Here is a 19,066-nt window from a genome sequence, read left to right on the forward strand (position 1 = left end):
ACGTCTCTACAAATGACCCAATTTTGCTCCTTTTTATGGCTGAGTAATATTCCATTGTATATATGTACCACATCTTCTTTATCCATTCATCTGTTGATGGGCATTTAGGTTGCTTCCATGACCTAGCTATTGTAAATAGTGCTGCAATGAACAGTGGGGTGCATGTGACTTTTTGTTTTTGTTTGAATTTTATTTTATTTTTATACAGCAGGTTTTTATTAGTCATCAATTTTATACACATCAGTGTATACATGTCAATCCCAATCGCCCAATTCATCATACCTCCACCCCCACCCCCTGCCGCTTTCCCCCCTTGGTGTCCATATGTTTGTTCTCTAAATCTGTGTCTCAAGTTCTGCCCTGCAAACCAGTTCATCTGTACCATTTTTCCAGGTTCCACATATATGCGTTAATATGCGATATTTGTTTTCCTCTTTCTGACTTACTTCACTGTATAACAGTCTCTAGATTCATCAACGTCTCTACAAATGACCCAATTTCGTTCCTTTTTATGGCTGAGTAATATTCCATTGTATATATGTACCACATCTTCTTTATCCATTCGTCTGTCGATGGGCATTTAGGTTGCTTCCATGTCCTGGCTATTGTAAATAGTGCTGCAATGAACATTGCGGTGCATGCGTCTTTTTGAATTATGGTTTGCTCTGGGTATATGCTAAGTAGTGGGATTGCTGGCTCATATGGTAATTCTATTTTTAGCTTTTTAAGGAACCTCCATACTGTTCTCCAAAGTGGCTGTATCAATTTACATTCCCAACAACAGTGCAAGAGGGTTCCCTTTTCTCCACACCCTCTCCAGCATTTATTCTTTGTAGATTTTCTGATGATGCCCATTCTAACTGGTATGAGGTGTTACCTCACTGCAGTTTTGATTTGCATTTCTGTAATAATTAGTGATGTTGAGCAGCTTTTCATGTGCCTTTTGTCTATCTGTATGTCTTCTTTGGAGAAATGTCTATTTAGGTCTCCTGCCCATTTATTGATTGGGTTGTTTGTTTTTTTCATATTGAGTTGCATGAGCTGTTTATATATTTTGGGGATTAATCCTTTGTCCGTTGATTCGTCTGCAACTATTTCCTCCATTCTTAGGGTTGTCTTTTTGTCTTTTTTAGAGTTTCCTTTGTTGTGCAAAAGCTTTTAACTTTCATTAGGTCCCATTTGTTTATTTTTGTTTTTATTTCCATTTCTCTAGGAGGTGGTCAAAAAGGATCTGAGTTTCCTTTGTTGTGCAAAAGCTTTTAACTTTCATTAGGTCCCATTTGTTTATTTTTGTTTTTATTTCCATTTCTCTAGGAGGTGGTCAAAAAAGATCTTGCTCTGATTTATGTCAGAGAGTGTTCTTCCTATGTTTTCCTCTAAGAGTTTTATAGTGCCTGGTCATACATTTAGGTCTTTAATCCATTTTGAGTTTATTTTGTGTACGTGTTAGGGAGTGTTCTAATTTCATTCTTTTACATGTATGTGGCCAGTTTTCCTAGCACCACTTATTGAAGAGACTGTCTTTTCTCCATTGTATATCCTTGGCTCCTTTGTCATAGATTAGTTGACCATAGATGTGTGAGTTTGTCGCAGGGCTTTCTATCCTGTTCCATTGATCTATATTTCTGTATTTTTGGCAGTACCATATTGTCTTGATTACTGTAACTTTGTAGTATAGTCTGAAGTCAGGGAGTCTGATTCCTCCAGGTCCATTTTTTCCCCTCAAGATTGCTTTGGCTATTCGGGGACTTTTGTGTCTCCACACAAATTTTAAGATTTTTTGTTCTAGTTCTGTAAAAAATGTCACTGGTAATTTGATAGGGATTTCATTGAATCTGTAGATGGCTTTCTGTAGTATAGTCATTTTCACAATTTGATTCTTCCAATCCAAGAACATGGTTTATCTCTCCATCTGTGTCATCTTTGATTTCTTTCATCAGTGTCTTATAGTTTTCTGAGTACAGGTCTTTTACCTCCTTAGGTAGGTTTATTCCTAGTTATTTTACTTTTTGTTGCATTTGTGAATGGGATTGTTTTCTTAATTTCTCTTTCTGATCTTTCGTTGTTAGTGTATAGGAATGCAAGAGTATTTTTTTTTTCTTCTTCAAAGTTTCTTGATATGATAAATTGCACTGATTAATTTTTAAATTTGAATCATCCATGCATTCATGGAATAAATCCTGTTTAATTACGATGTATTCTTATGTGTTTATAGGCAAGGATTTGATTTATTAATATTTTAAGAAGTTTTAGTTCTATGCCCATTTTGTATATTGTCTGTAATTTTCTTGCAATGTTTCTGTCTGGTTTTGGTATCAGAGCAGTGCTGTCCTCATGAAATGAGTTAAGAAGTATTCCTATCTCTTTAGTTTTCTTGAAAACTTTGTGTAGGGCTGCTACTATTTATTCCTTAAATGTTTGGTATCATTCCCCAGTGAGGACATGGGGCCTGCAGTACACTTCATGAGAAGGTTTTTTATAATGTTTTATTGAAGTATAGGTGATTTACAATATTGTGTTAGTTTCAGGTGTCCAGCATAGTGATTTGTTGTTTGGTTATTCTTTAGATTATATTCCATTACGGGTTATTACCAGATATTGGATATAATTCCCTGTGCTATATAGCAAATACTTGTTGCTTCTTCATTTTACATATAGTAGTTTGTATTTGTTAAATCCATGCCCCTAATTTGTTGCCCTCCTCCCCTTTCCCTTTGGTAATCATAAGTTTGTTTTCTTCATCTGTGAGTCTGTTTCTGTTTTGCATATAGAATCATTTGTATTATTTTTTTTATTTCACATATAGCTGATATCATATAGTATTTGTCTTTCTGTCTTACTTACTTCACTAAGCATAATATTCTCTAAGTCCATCCATGTTGCTAAAATGTAACTATTTTATTCTTTTTTAACGCTAATATGCCAATACACACAAATACAGACACACACACACAGACACACAGACACACAAAACATCTTAATCCAATCACCTGTTGATGAGCACATGGGTTACTTCTATGTCTTGGCTATTGTAAATAGTGCTGCTATGAACATTGGGAGTGCATGTACCTTTTTGAATTAGAGTTTTCGCTTTTCCCAGACATATACCCAGGAGTGGGATTACTGGATCATAGCTCTATTTTTGGTTTTTAAGTAACCTCCAGACTGTCTTCTTTACTGGCTGCATCACTTTACATTCCCACCAACAGTGCAAGAGGGTGCCCTTTTCTCCACACCCTCTCCAACATTTATTATTTATAGACTTTTTGATGACAGCCATTCTGACCAGTGGTAACACCTTGTGGTTTTGATTTGCATTTCTCTAATAATTAGTGATGTTGAGCATCTTTTCATATACATGTAGGCAATCTGTATGTCTTCTTTAGAGAAACGTCTATTTAGGTCTTCTGCCCATTTTTTGATTGTGTTGTTTGTTTATTTAATATTGAGTTGTATGAGCTGTTTGTGTACTCTGGATATTAACCTCTTGTCATCTGCATCATTTGCAAATATTTTCTCTCATTCCATAGGTTGTCTTTTGGTTTTGTTAATGGTTTCCTTTGCTGTGCAGAAGCTTTTAAGTTTGATTAGGTCCCATTTGTTTATTTTTGCTTTTGTTTCTTTTGCCTTGGGACACTGACCTAAGAAAATATTGCTACAACTTTTGTCAGAGTGTTTTGCCTATGTTTCATGGTGTCATGTCTTACATTTAGGCCTTTACACAATTTCAGTTTATTTTTGTATATGGTGTGAGGGAATGTTCTAATTTCATTGTATTACATGCAGCTGTCCAGCTTTCATAAGACCACTTGTTGAAGAGACTGTCTTTTCTCCATTGTATATTCTTGCCCCTTTGTTGTAGATTAATTGACCATAGGTGCATGGGTTTATTTCTGGGTTCTCTACTCTGTTCCATTGAACTACGATGGAGTAGGTTCTCTTTTCCATTGATCTACATGTCTATTTTTGTGCCAACACCATGCTGCTTTGATTACTGTACCTTTGTAGTATAGTCTAAAGTCAAGGAAGGGTTATATCTTGAGCTTTCTTCTTTTTTCTCAGTATTGCTTTGGCAATTCTGGGTCTTTTATGGTTCCATATAAATTTTAGGATTATTTGTTCTAGTTCTGTGAACAATGTCACAGGTATTTTTATAAGGATTGCATTAAATCTGTAGATTGGTTTGGGTAGTATGGCCATTTTAGCAATATTAATTCTTCCAATCCAAGGGCACAGTATATTTTTCCATTTCTTCGAATCATGTTCAGATTCCTTTATCAATGTTTTATAGTTTTCAGTGTATAGGTCTTTCACTTCATTGGTTAAGTCTATTCCTAGGTTTTTTGTTTGTTTGTCTGTTTTTAGACGCAATTTTAAATGGAATTGTTTTTTTAACTTACTCTTTCTGACATTTCATTATTAGGGTAAAGAAACATAACAGATTTCTGTATATTCATCGTGTATCCTCTTACCTTGCTGAATTCATATATTAGTTCCAATAGTTTTTGTGTAGAGTAGCATTCTCTATATAGAGTATTATGTCATCTGTAAATAGTGACAGTTTTACTTATTCCTTTCTATTTTGGATAGCTTTTATTTTTTTCTTTTGTGACTTCCAATACTATGTTGAATAGAAGTCATGAGAGTGGGCATCCTTGTCTTGTTCCTGAATTTCAGGAAGGCTTTCAGCTTCTCACCTTTGATTATGTTGGCTGTGGGTTTGTCATAAATCACCTTTATTATGTTGAGATATGTTCCTGCTATACCCACCTTCATGAGGGTTTTTATCATGAATGGATGTTGAATTCTGTCAAATGCTATTTATGCATTTGACAAAATTTCCTTCTGCACAAGGATGGTTCAACATATGGAAATCTATCAATGTGATATACCACAATAACAAAAGGAAAGACAAAATCTACATGCAAGAAGGTTTAAGTTGTCAAATTTACAGGCATAAAGTTGTTTGTTTTATTCCTTTACTGTTCTTTAAATGTCTGCAGTATATGTAGTGACCTCCTCTTTTTCACTCTTGATACTGGTAATTTGTATCTTCTGTTTTCCTGTCAAACTACCTATAGGTTTATCCATTTTATCAATCTTCTCCAAGAAGCAGGTATTGATTTAATTCTCTCTATTATTTCTCTTTTCAATATCATTGATTTTTTCTCTGTCTTTATTATTTCCTATTGGGTTTTAAGTTGCTCTTTTTTTTTAGTTCCTTATGGTAGAAGTTCAGATTATTGATTTGAGAGTTTTCTTTTTCCAATATAAGTATTTCATGGTTTAAATATCCTTCTAAGCAATGCTTTTGCTGTATCCCACAAGTTCTGATATTTTGATATGCTGTGTTTCATTTTTATTATATTCGAAGCACTTTCTTATTTCCCTTGTTAGTACTTTGTCTTTGATTTATTTATTAGTTGTAAGTGTCTGCATAATTTTTCAAATATTTGGGGATATTCTAGATTTATGTTTTGATTTCTACATTCATCCCAGTTTGATCAGATAATGTACTCTGAATGATTTCAATTATTTGAAATTTGTTAACAATTATCTTATTGCCTAGAATATGGTATTAGAGAACGTTCCATGTTCACTTGAGAAGAGTAAATATTTTGCTATTATTCAGTGGACCCTTTCTTTCAAGAGTAAAAATCCCTCTAGTGTCTCCCTGCTTTTGATCATGATCTAATGCCTTAAACATTGTTTTTAAGTGAGATTTGCCCAGAGTTTATAAATCATATCTGTGAGACAATTAATCTTTTACAATTTACACTATGATTTCCTGTAGCCAAAACTGTCAGACTTCTTGTAATACAAGATAACACTTTCTTATGTTTAAGAAAGTGTGTGTTGAATTTTTTGATGCTTTTCATGGAAAGAAGTCCTAACTCATGCTTATACACAGTAGTTCACAATGTATAAACTGAAATGCCAAGAACCTGTGGGGTGAGAGGGGGTAAGCTCTACAAGTAGAGGTATTAAATTAAGTTAGAAACCAATTTAACAGGAGGATCAAGCACATATGGCTGTTTTTACTTGTAAGTAAAACAATTTACAAAGCGTTTCTACAGTATTTACAAATTAAGAAGAAAATAAATGGAAATATTATTACCTTTACACTGAGGAGGGTCACTACTCCATTTGTCACTTTCAATACAAGTAAGACTGCTCTCTCCAACAAGTGAATATTGATCTGTTCCACTTGAAGCATCACAACTATAAGTTACTACTTCACCGTATTCAAATATATCCTTGTGGCTATTTGTGTATTTTCCATTTAGAATTTTTTCAGGTGGTTTACACTTAATCTCTTAGAAAGGGAAAAATAGAAGACATAAAAGGCAAAAGGAAAGGCAAAAGATTAAACAGCAATTAGTAAAGGTCTATAAATTGCCTTCAATAAATTCATTAACATATGATTTCTACAAGCTAGTTGTGAATCCAATATCCATTTAGAAGGTTTCTATGAGAAAATGTATTATCCTAAATTCAAACTATTAATTTAGAAGTGAATTATTTAAAATAAAACTAATTTTCTTAAAAAACGACATTAAAAACCTGTATGAAACACATTTATTTATCTGCAAGGCCATACTAAGTTTTGTTCTCATCATTAGAGATGTTGACAATTTAATGATACAATATAATTATGATTAATAACAGAACTCAGTGCTGGTTGAGAAACACTTCATAATTTATAAATATATCTATTCACTAAGTCAGTTCTTCACATTAATACCAAGTATTATCATCATTTTTCACTTTCATCCTTACAAGTGTATGGTGAAGTTTTCCAGAGGCTATAAATTGTGTGATTTTGCAAGAGACTGAATCCAGATGTCTTCCTTTAAGCCAGATATTGAAGAAATTTGCAAAAATGTAAAACAATGCCACTATTTGTTTTGGAAATTTTTGATTTTTCATAAAAGTACGTTGTATATACTAACAGGTATTGTGCTTACTCTTCTTAAAAATGAATAATAATTATTTTAAAAACTTTTCAGTTTTAATTCCAATATAATAATAGCAATAGACATAACCCACATAAAGAAAAGTTCATTGGTGTCTATGTTAATTTAAAAGCATAAAGGGGTCCTGAGGCCCAAAGTTTGAGAACTGCTCCTCTATATTCTAAAGAGAGAATATACTTACTTTCACATATTGGAGGATGATCACTCCAGTTCACAGTACTTTCAGAAATGTCACAGTATAGAATACTTGTTCCAATTAAGAAATAACTAAATGAGAAAAGAAAAGTTACTATGTTCTTTAGTAGTTACAAGATGGACATAATAATGAAAACAATTTTATATGGTTGTTTTCCTGCACTACAGTAATTTGAAGGAGAAGTTCCTTAAACAAAATATAATGTAAGTGCTAACTAAATATGCAACTTAATTAAATAGAGTTTCTGCATGTGACCAGACATTGACCCACAGCAAATTGTCTAAATTACTCTGTCATGTTGTCTGTGTAGCCCCTCTGCTATCTCTGGCAAATGCATCACACGTTCACTTCTCTACCCTTTTGCTTACACCATTCTGCTCAGTAAGGACTGAGCAGACAGATCAGGCCCTAGAGCTTGCCTGCCTGGATTCAAGTTCCAGCTCTAAGACTAACTTATTTGAGCTTGGGCAAGCCCCTTAGGCAAGGTTCTCTTGCTCAGTTTCCTCATCTATGAAAAGGGGGGTAACACTACATACCTCATAGGACTGTTTCGAGGATTGGATGAGTTAGCATCTGGCATGTAGTGTAGTGAGTACTAGGTAAGTTTTAGCTTTTTTAAACATTCTTTAGATAACATTCTTTAGATTCTTTATTAATATTCAGAATACAGGCATACCTCATCTTACTGCTCTTCACTTTATTAAGTTTTTAACAAATTGAAGGTGTATGGCAACCCTGCATCAAACAAGTCTATTTGTGCCATTTTCCCAAAAATGTTTGCTCACTTCATGTCTCTGTGTCACATTTTGGTAAATCTCACATATTTCAAACTTTATTACTACTATTATACTTGTTATAGTGATCTGTGATCAATGTCTTTAATGTTACTACTATGACTCTGAGGTTCAGATTACGGTTAGCATCTTTTGGTAATACAGTATTTTTAAATTAAGGTATATACATTTTTTTAGACATAATTCTATTGCACACTTACCAGACTACAGTATAGTATAAATGTATGTAAAAAACTAATTTGATTTGCTTTATTGCAGTGGACTGGAAATGAACCTGCGATATCTCCAAGGTATGCCTGTATCTTTCTAGTAGTAGTTCAGGAATACTACTCAATGAAATATTCTCCAATGATTTAAATTCCTAATACACTCTTCTCCTTCTGGACTCTCATTGTAATGATCATGAATGATTCTATCTACTTGGTACTTTTCATTTACTATTTTGCTCTGATGCCTCTCTCTATATATTGTGTTTCTCAAGAGGGCTACAACTTCCTTGACTCTACATCTTAAACTCTTGGTGCCTAGTAACCCTTCTATATGTTCCAGTGAAACATTCACTGGATATTCCGCTATTTTTACTTGATCAAGTTAAAAAATACGCAGTGTAACTGCCTGTACCCACTTCCAGAGGACTTTTCCCCAAAGGCTAATTCATTGATTCTAGATTATAATGCATTAGGAGAGGATTCTGGGATGATGGCAAAATAAGTGGCAACAGAAATCTGTCTCCCCACCTTGATGATGACACTGACAGAATCTGCCTGATATCACTATTTTGGAAGTCTAGAATCTGTTCATGGCTTGCAATTACTAGGAGAAGACTTAGGTAAATTAACTTGATTTCAGTCAATTTTAGCTCTTAGCACAGTGGCAGCTACCTATCCGCCCCCCCCCCCCACCAGCTAGCATCTGTACACGTGTTGCTAGAGCAGCTTATAAGTAGCCTGTGGGAGCTAGGGTGGGCAAAAAGGAATCTGCCCTCCAAGTATCAGGGATTTGTGTTTTTATCACTGCTGCTTCTGATCACAGAGAAGCAGAAAAAGAGGTGGGCAGCCTTTGTTGTCACACTTCCCCCAACTTTTTCAAGCTCCTTCAACACTGGACATATGATATTCAAGGGATTTAAAATCCAGCATCCTTTGCCCCTCCCCTTCACTTTTACTTTTTTTCCACTAACAGGAGCCAGACGTTAAACACTAGGACATTCAAAAATAACTGTCATGTGGAAAAAAATTAGAAAATGATTCCGCCTGCCCAGAGAAAGGCTCAGAAAAAAGCTGAGACGACCTTCAAGTTTATATGTCAGGCTGCTCCTCAGCACAGAGACACCATACAACAATCAAAAAACTGAAACCATTTCAACTAAGATCAGGAACAAGACAAGGTTGCCCACTCTCACCACTCTTATTCAACATAGTTGAATCCCATATAGATTCCCCTATGGAATCTCATTTTCACATTTTTAAAGGAATACCTGATTATACCGGGGTTTCTCCTTTCTACCCATCTGATATTTAAGAATAAGAAGGTTGATTTCTGCTTATATTCTTGCTACTTCTATGACGACAGACAATTCCTTTCTGTTACTGTTTTGGTCTGGAATGGCACTTCTTCCAGGTAGTGCTGAAATGTCAGCATTCAAGTTAAGAACTTCTCAAATACTGTACTTTTAATCAAATAAAACTTCACATATAATTTTTGGTATCTGTTCCCATGACTACAGTCTTTCCCTGTGCTCATTTTCTGATCTATTAGGGACACATATCTGGTTGGTGGTCTCCCAAAAACTCTCAGAAATATTGTTTCTATATTTTGCCCTTATCCTCACCACATACACTTCAACTTGCTTCCATACCAGGTTCATTAGTTTCAACATAGTTGTTATAGGCAGAATCAACTGTATCTTCTGCCTACTTGACTACCTTTTCTAACCTGTCATTTCTTTGGCCTAGGACACGCTCCACTTTTTAGTCAGATCTTAAGTCTCATCCAACTAAGTCTCAATACTACTATGAGATCATATTTACCCTGCTAGTCTATCACTGTAATAAAATGTATTACCCATGTTTTTTAGGAAAAGATCTCATGATTTTAAATACTTTTTTACTAAAAACAAATGAATAGTCATATCTTAAGATATGCCAAATTTTGGGTGAAAAATATATATAAACTTTTGTTTATCTGTAATTAAGTTATAGTCTAGTGTTCTAACACACCATGCACATACATACATTCTTCTTAAGAAAAAACATTTTAGAGTCTTTACAACACTATTTCACGATAGATTTAAATTTTTCAATAATCACTTTCACACAAACTTAGCAGGTCCTTTTCACTCACTGAATTAGAAACTGTATTTTATGAATATTTTAAAAATTAATTATCAGTTTCGTGTATCAGATTATTTCTAATTTTCTTCCTTTAGGATTCACCAAAAGCCCAGCTACGCCGGACAATAGAATGTTGTCGGACCAACTTATGTAACCAGTATTTACAACCTACACTGCCCCCTGTTGTTATAGGTAGGTTAGCAGAGAAAAGTGCAATCATGATTCTCAGTGAAATATTTTCTCTGGTTTTAACAATAAGCAAGCTTTCTAGAGTTCAACACTACAAGTTATTTTTTCCTTTTAAGATGTGATCGAAAGGTAATATGTCTTTTTCATTGTTTACTTCCATTATCAGGTCCATTTTTCGATGGCAGCATTCGATGGCTGGCTTTGCTCATTTCTATGGCTGTCTGCATAATTGCTATGATCATCTTCTCCAGCTGCTTTTGTTACAAGTAAGATAATTATTTTGATGCAAAATATTTTGTTGAATATTAGATATAAACAGTTGTTCTTAAAGCCAGTAGGCAGAAACCATTGACAATGTATTTCAGGAACCATTAACTTGTATTTTCTGGTTATCTCCTTTAATTAACTATATTATAGTTTCTTAAGGGAACAGAGGACCTTACTACTAATCAATTAATTGGACACTACATTATACTTCTTGTTATGTTCATGAGTACTTAAGATATTCTTATTTATAGAATATTGAACTTTCTTATATCTAAATTTAAAAACCTGACCCCATATATGCACTACCAAATGTAAATTAGATAGCTAGTGGGAAGCTGCCGCATAGCACAGGGAGATCACCTCTGTGCTTTGTGACCATGAGAGGGGTGGGATAGGGAGGGTGGGAGGGAGGGTGATGCAAGAGGGAAGAGATATGGGAACATATGTATATGTATAACTGATTCACTTTGTTGTAAAGGAGAAACTAACACACTATTGTAAAACAGTTATACTCCAATAAAGATGTTAAAAAAAAAAAAACCAAACTAAAACAAAACAAAAAAACCCATAAAACAGTAAGCTCTAGGTAGCAGGCAGAATCTGATTTCCAGAGTTACCACATTATTAGATTCAAATATTGATTCAACAAAAAAGTTGTAAGGTATACAAAGAAATGGGAAAGGAAAAATATGGCTCTTACAGTGGAAAAATACATGAACAGAATTTTTTTCTGAAGGAGACCTCATGACAAATCTATCAAACAAAGACTTTTAATGTCCTGTGAAGGCACTCTCAATGGAAATTAATGGATGCCAGTTCTGCCACCCCATTTTTCTTCAGGGAAGCAGCCAAACAGCAGACACAGAGAAGCCAATGAAGAAGCCAAACAGCAGATCTTTGTGAAGACCCTGATGGGCAAGACCATCACTCTTGAGGTCAAGCTCAGTGTCACCAGTGAGAATGTCAAAACCAAAATCAAAGACACTGAGGACACCCTGTCTCACCAACAGAGTCTGATTTTTGCAGACAAATAGCTGAGGGTGGCTGTACTCTCTCAGACTATAATATCCAGAAAGAATCCACCCTACACTTGGTGCTTCACCTGCAGGGTGTTATCATCAAGTCTTCCCTCTGCCAGCTTTCCCAGAAGTACAACTGCGACAAAATGATCTGCTGCAAGTGTTATGCTCACATGCACACCAGTGCTGTCAACTGCCACAAGAAGAAGTGTGGCCAAACCAACAACCTGTGCCCCAAGAAGAAGGTCAGATACATCCTCTCCACTGGCTCTTCTTTTGCCCACAGGGTTGCTCCCTGCCTAAGCCCCACCCTGGAGCCTCAGTAAAATTTGAAAGAAATAACTGGGATAAAGATGCACAAAGAACTAAAGGAAGAAATGTAGAAAGTCAAGAGAACAATATGTGAACAGAATGGAAATATCAATAGGAGCTAGAAAACCTAAAAAGAATCCAAAAGTAAATTCTGGAGTTGAAAAGTACATTAATGGAAATGAAAAAGTCACTGGAAGAATTAAAGGCATACTTGAGAAGAAAAAAGAATTAGTGAAATTGAGATAGGGTAATGGAAATTATTGACTCTAAGAAACAGAAAGAAAAAAGATTGAAGAAAAGTGAACAAAGCCTAAGGGATCTGTGGGACACCAACAAGCAGACCAACATATAAACTGTGGGACTCTCAGAAGGAGAAGATAGAGCAAAAGGGACAGAGAGAACACTTGAAGAAATAATGGCTGAAAACTTCCCAAATTTGATAAAAGAAACAAATATGCCAAAAGCTTAAAATTCTAAGTGCGGGTCTCTTTATATTCATCTTACCAAGATACATGATAATCAGACGTTCAAAAGACAAAGAATGCTGAAAGCTGCATGAGAGAAGTGAATCATCCCATACAAGGGATACTAATTAAGATTTGTCATTAGAAACTCAGAGACCAGAAGACCGTGGATTGATATAGTCAAAATGCTAAAACAAACAAACAAACAAAAAAACACAACTGTCAACCAAAAATCCTCTATCCCAGCAAAACTGAGCATCAAAAGTGAGGGAGAAATTAAGACATACCCAGAATCCCAGAATTAAAAGCTTAGCAAGTCTGTGACCACTATACTTCTCAAGAAGAAATGCTCAAGGGAGTACTGAAAAAGGAATGAAGGGACTCAAAGCCCTATGTATAAATAAATATCTCAGTAAAAGTAAATACAAAGGCAATGATAAAAACTAGCATTACTGAAACAGTGGTTTGCAACTACAGTTTTTGCTTTCTATAGGTGATTTAAAAGACTAAATTTTAAAATAAATAAATAAATAATTAATTAAAGTAGAAGCTAGTATGCAATTATTTGTGTAGAGGGTAGTATGATATCAACAACCAAAAGGGGTGAGGATGGAGCTATAAAGGACTGTTTTTGTAATTTATTGAATGTAAGCTGGTATAAATTTAAACTGGAGTGTTATAACTGTACAATTTTGTTTGTTTTGTTTTGTTTGGCCACCCCGTGAGGCTTGTGGGATCTTAGTTCCCCAACCAGGGATTGAACCCGTGCCCCCTACAGTAGAAGCGCAGAGTCCTAACCACTGGACCACCAGGGAATTCCCATGTACAATGTTAAATGTATAATAATTCCCATGGTAACCACAAACAATATAACTATAGAATATACACAAAAGGAAATGAGAAGGGAATTTAAACATTTTACTACAAAAATCAACTACACACAAAAGAAAACAGTAATGCAGGAAATGAGGGACTAGAAAAAAGCTATAAAGCATATAGAAAACAAGTAGCACAATGATAGAAATAAATCCGTCCTCGTCAATAATTATATTAAGTGTAGACGGAATAAACTCTCCAATCAAAAGACAGAGATTGGCAGAATGGATAAAAATACATGATCCAACTATATGTTGTCTACAAGAGACTCACTTGACATTCAAAGACACAAATTGGGGTGAAAATGAAAGGCTGGAAAACGATATTTCACACAAATAGTAACCAAAAGACAGTAGAGTAGCTATACTAAAATCTGACAAAATAGACTTTAAATAAAAAAGGTTACAAGAAACAAAGAAGTACATTTTATATTAATAAGGATTCAGTACTGAAGATATAACAATTATAAACATTTATGCACCTAATGACAGGCTATCAAAATATATGAAGCAAAAAATGACAGAATTGAAGGGAGAAATATGCATTTCTACATAATAAGCATTTCTACATAATAGTTGGAGACTGCAATACCTCGCTCACAATAATGGATAGAACAACTAGACAGAAGATAAATAAGGAAACAGAGGACTTCAACAGCACAGTAAAACAACCTGATCTCACAGATATATACAAAGCACTCTACCCAACAACAACAGAATACACAGTCTTTTCAAGAGCATGTGGGACATTTTCCAGGATAGACCATATGTTAGGTGACAAATTAGAAAACAAATTAACGTTATTCAAAACATAATTAATTATTTAATAAATAATAATATACTTGTTTTATGCCACAAATTAATATTAATAAATAGATTTTAAAAGACAGATATCATAAAAAGTATATTCTCTGACCACAATAGGATGAATTTAAAAATCAACATCAAAAGGAAAACTGTAAAATTCATAAAATTGTGAAAATTAAACAATATGCTTTTAAACAACCAATGGCTCAAAGAAGAAATCAGGGCAATTAGAACATACTTTTTTTTTTTTTTTTTTTTTTTTTTTTGCGGTACACGGGGCTCTCACTGTTGTGGCCTCTCCCGTTGCGGAGCACAGGTTCCGGACGCACAGGCTCAGCGGTCAAGGCTCGCGGGCCTCGCTGCTCCGCGGCATGTGGGATCTTCCCAGACTGGGGCACGAACCCGTGTCTCCTGCATCGGCAGGCGGACTCTCAACCACTTCGCCACCAGGGAAGCCCCTAGAACATACTTTTACATGAATGGAAATGAAAACATAACATACTAAAACTTATGGGATTCAGCAAAAGCAGTGCTAAGGAGGAAATTTATAGCTATAAATGTTTACATTAAGAAACGATAGCTCTGAAAAAACAAACTAAGCTTACAATTTAAGGAACCAGAAAAAGATAAACCCAAAGTTAGCAGAAGGAAGCAAATAATAAAGATTAGAACAGAGATAAACAACAACAAAAAGAGCAAAACAAGAGAATATCAATGAAACTAAAAGATGGTTCTTCAAAAAATGAGACAAAATTGATAAACCCTTAGATTGACTAAAACAAAGATTAGACTCAAATTACTAAAATCAGAAATGAAAGCAGGAACATCACTATAGATTTGACAGAAATAAAAACTATTATGAGAGTACTATGAACAATTTTATGCCACAAATGGATAAACTAGATATAATGGACAAATTCCTAGAAACACAAAACCTACCAAGACTTAATCACAAAAACAGATAATCTGAATAGATCTGTAACTAGAAAGGAGATTGAATCAGTAATCAAAATTCTCCCAATTAAGAAAAATCCTGGATCTGATGGTTTCACTGGTGATTTCTACCAAACATTTAAAGAAGTAATACCAATCCTTCTCAAACTTTTCAAAAAAACTGAAAAGGAGGGAAGTCTTCCAAACTCATTCTATGAGACAAGCATTACTGTGATAGCAAAATTCAATAAAGGTACTACAAGAAAAGAAAGCTAGAGACCACTATCCCTTAAGAACACTGATGCAAACAACTTCAACACAATACTAGCAAACAATTTGGCAGCATTTTAAAAGGATTAAACATCGTGACCAAGTGGGAATTATTCCTAGAATGCAAGAGACGGCTCAACACATAAAAATCAATCAATGTAATATGCAACATCAAAAGAATGAAAGGGAAAAAAAACCACATGGTCACCTCAATTGAGGCAGAAAAAGCATTTGATAAAATTCAATATTTTTCATAATAAAAATACTTAACAAACTAGAAACAGAAGGAAACTGCTTAAGATAATAAACTCCATACATGAAAATCCAACAGCAAACATCATGCGCAGTGGTGAAAATCTGGAAGTTTTCCTCTAAGATCAGAACAGGCATGAACAACTGCTTTTACCACTTTTATTCAACATGGTACTAGAAGTTCTAGTCAGAGCAATTAAGAAAGAAAAAGAAATATATTTCTAACTTGGAAAGAAAGAAGTAAAATTATCATGGTTTGCAGAGGATATGATCTTCTACATAAAAAATCCTAAAGATTACACACACGGCTTCCCTGGTGGCGCAGTGGTTGAGAGTCCGCCTGCCGAGGCAGGGGACACGGGTTCGTGCCCCGGTCCGGGAAGATCCCACATGCCACGGAGAGTGAGAGGCCCGCGTACCACAAAAAAAAAAAAAAAAAAAAAAAAGATTACACACACACACACAATGTAAAAACTAATAAATAAACTCAGTAAACTACCAGGATACACAGACAAAATTAAAAAACCAGTTGTGTTTCCATAGCATATTACATTTACCTTTTAAATTCACATTTTTTATAAATGTTCAGTATCCCTAACATATGCTATTAAAAGAGCCCTGTAAAACAAAGGCTATTATTAAATCCTCAGTACCTCTTTTTGAGATGCTTCACTACTTTGTAGTAGTTTTAAAAATAAGGTTTTCCAACTAAGAGATCTTGATCAACATTATTGTCTAAACTTACCAGGTCACTTTTGGTCTCGTGACATCTTATAGATTACTTTGATATAAGAATATCTTCAGTTGGCAACTCTACCTCCCAGTTCCATAAACCTATTTCACCTCTGAGAATCGGCCATTTTAATGGCCTAAAGTTTAGGCCATTTTAAATAGGGTGCATTGTGTTGTCAAGGATAAAGTCACCATGATGAACACATTTTTAATGCTTATGAGAGGTTTATTAATACATATACTAAGTATTATACAATTTTACTTTCCTTCAATTTAAATTTCTTTCTACTAGTTACACATCTTTTCAGTCTCCATAAAAACCCGAGTTACTTGGCTACAGTACGACTTTTCACACAGCAAGCAAAATGAAATCAACTTTGTGGGAATGCTTAAGAAGAGAGGCAAAATGAAAATGGATTTAGTAACATATAACATTATTTCCTCTAAGGAGAATCCTACTTACCCATCATTACAAACATAGTGAACCTGTGAGCCAAACAGAATACTTCCATTTGTGTACTGTACTTGGCCATTTGTGGGATCCCCTAGGTTAGGACACTGTTTTCCTAAAAGGAAAATTTCAAATTCGTTGTTTTATACCAGTTTCAAAACAGATTTGAATCAAATTCAAAATTCTACATTGCTCACTTGAATTCATGGGAATATTATTATCTTTTATTATTTTCTTTCTTTAACTGTTATAACATCAAAGAAGATTCACATTTACCCAGGCAACAAACTGTGAAAAAAAAGGTTCCCTGGAGATTTTTCAAAGCCTGAATGCACTGCTGTCTAAAACCTACATTCACATGAGAAAACCATCATTTCAGTCGCAAAATATGAACCCTAAAATGTGTGAAAAATCTCTAGAGCAATAAAAAAGTTTTTTGAATTAAAAAAAAAAAGTGTGTTTACTTACTTGTACACTCCTCCTGGAGAAGTGACCACATATTATCATCCTGACAAAGAGCAGAGATGGGAAGAGGACGACGCTTGGGCTGGTAACCTGGGCGACACTCATAATATATTCTGTCCCCAGGGCTATAACTGGGTTTAGGCACACCCTGGAGCTGCATAGTTTCAAACTTTGGTGGCTCACCACAGGCATCTAGGTATAAGAGAATAAGAGCATAAAAATATTTTATCTCATTCACCAGCCAGGGACTGTGGCCTGGCATCAGGTAGGTAGTACAGAATAAATGGAAAGGTTCTTAGCAAGATTTTAAATGACCGTTCTATGCTTTTACCCAACTGGTGGTAGTAGTGGAGTATGTGCCTTACTTACATTAAATAACAACCTATTAGCTTTTGGTTTGTTAGGGAATAAGATGAATTTTTATTCAACAGTAAATTAAAGAGATAGCATCAATGTTTTTAGTTTTGAAATATAAATACATTTTAGGTATGTATCCTTCCCCACTTTTTTCTAAATTCATTTCAAAACTCACCTCTCCTCTAAGAAGTCTCCTACAGTATACAGCACTCTGCTCAGATTACTCTTCCATAGTTTGAAACATAAGCATATGATCACTTGTCATTTCAGGCTCAGTTTCCTCTCAGAAGGCAAGGTCCTAGAGGGCAGGGATCATATGCCTTCTTTTTCTACTATACTCTGTACTCAGTTGGTACTCAAGACATGCTATGGTAAGAGATGAATATAAAATACACCTTGTGGGATTCATAAATCAAAATAACTATGGACCGAAGTATTTCAAAAAATAATACTTCGTTTCATTTGTTTCCTATTAGTGAATTGAGCATTTTAAAAGTGATGAATAGACACCATGTAAATATCAAAATGTACTATCTGAAAAGCACTACATGAAAAAACAACTTGCTCTCTTTGACATTACTTTAAATATAATTTAACTTTCCTTCACAGATCAATGGATTGCTCATTCCTCAGAAGCTCCCTGAGGTAGCTGTTTGGGTTGTTTATCCAATATATCCCAACAGTAAAGCTATTATATTGTTATGCTTTTAGAATTTTTTACTTCTGGGATTTTTTTGGGAGGTGTTGAGGGAGGGAGTTTTTTACTCCCTAGAATAATGTCATTTCTACCTCAGCAAGTCCTCTTGCTTTTAACTAGCTGGGCACTTGATAACCTAACAAATCTGTTAGAAAAATTATGTAAAATAATGTGATGGAGACATATTAAGTCCTAAGGGACTAAAGGAATTCAGAGGCCTCTCTTATAAAGTTAAGAACCTAAGGAGGAGACGGGTGTGAGCCACGGTTACCAGCACGGACCCCAGAGACAGGCATGAGATGCTAAGGCTGCTGCTGCTGCCACCAAGAACCCTGTGTGCAAGCACAGGTCACTACCCACACCTCCCCTCCTGGGAACCTGTGCAGCCCACCCCTGCCAGGGTCCCGAGATCCAGGGACAACTTCCCGGGGAGAACACACGGCACGCCTCAGGCTGTTGCCACGTCATGCTGGCCTCTGCCACCCACAGGCTCACCCCACATTCCATACCCCTTCCTGCCCCTACGCCAGCCTGAGTGACCCAGAGCCCCCGAATCAGCTGCTACTTTAACCCCGTCCTGGCTGAGTGAAGAACAGATGCCCTCAGGAGACCTACATGCAGAGGTGGGGCCAAATCCAAAGCTGAACCCCAGGAGCGGTGCGAACAAAGAAGAGAA

General features: G+C 35.2%; 1 protein-coding gene and 1 pseudogene across 12 annotated transcripts in view; one reads left to right on the top strand and one right to left on the bottom strand.

Annotated features, from left to right (window-relative positions):
• LOC102983561 (membrane cofactor protein) overlaps window positions 1–19,066 on the bottom strand; it is a 61,192-nt gene that overhangs the window by 28,168 nt on the left and 13,958 nt on the right. For all 12 annotated transcript variants that reach the window (XM_055084105.1, XM_055084107.1, XM_055084104.1 and 9 more), the window contains exons 2-5: window positions 17,340–17,528; window positions 16,884–16,986; window positions 7,159–7,244; window positions 6,119–6,316 (exon numbers count right to left, since the gene is read on the bottom strand). In XM_055084105.1, coding sequence (XP_054940080.1) covers window positions 6,119–6,316; window positions 7,159–7,244; window positions 16,884–16,986; window positions 17,340–17,528 — 576 coding nt within the window. The remainder of the gene's footprint in view (window positions 1–6,118; window positions 6,317–7,158; window positions 7,245–16,883; window positions 16,987–17,339; window positions 17,529–19,066) is intronic.
• LOC129392049 (ubiquitin-60S ribosomal protein L40-like) lies at window positions 11,198–14,414 on the top strand (annotated as a pseudogene).

The sequence above is a fragment of the Physeter macrocephalus genome, chromosome 4 (genome assembly GCF_002837175.3).
Source record: "Physeter macrocephalus isolate SW-GA chromosome 4, ASM283717v5, whole genome shotgun sequence".
Classification (NCBI taxonomy): Eukaryota; Metazoa; Chordata; class Mammalia; order Artiodactyla; family Physeteridae; genus Physeter; species Physeter macrocephalus.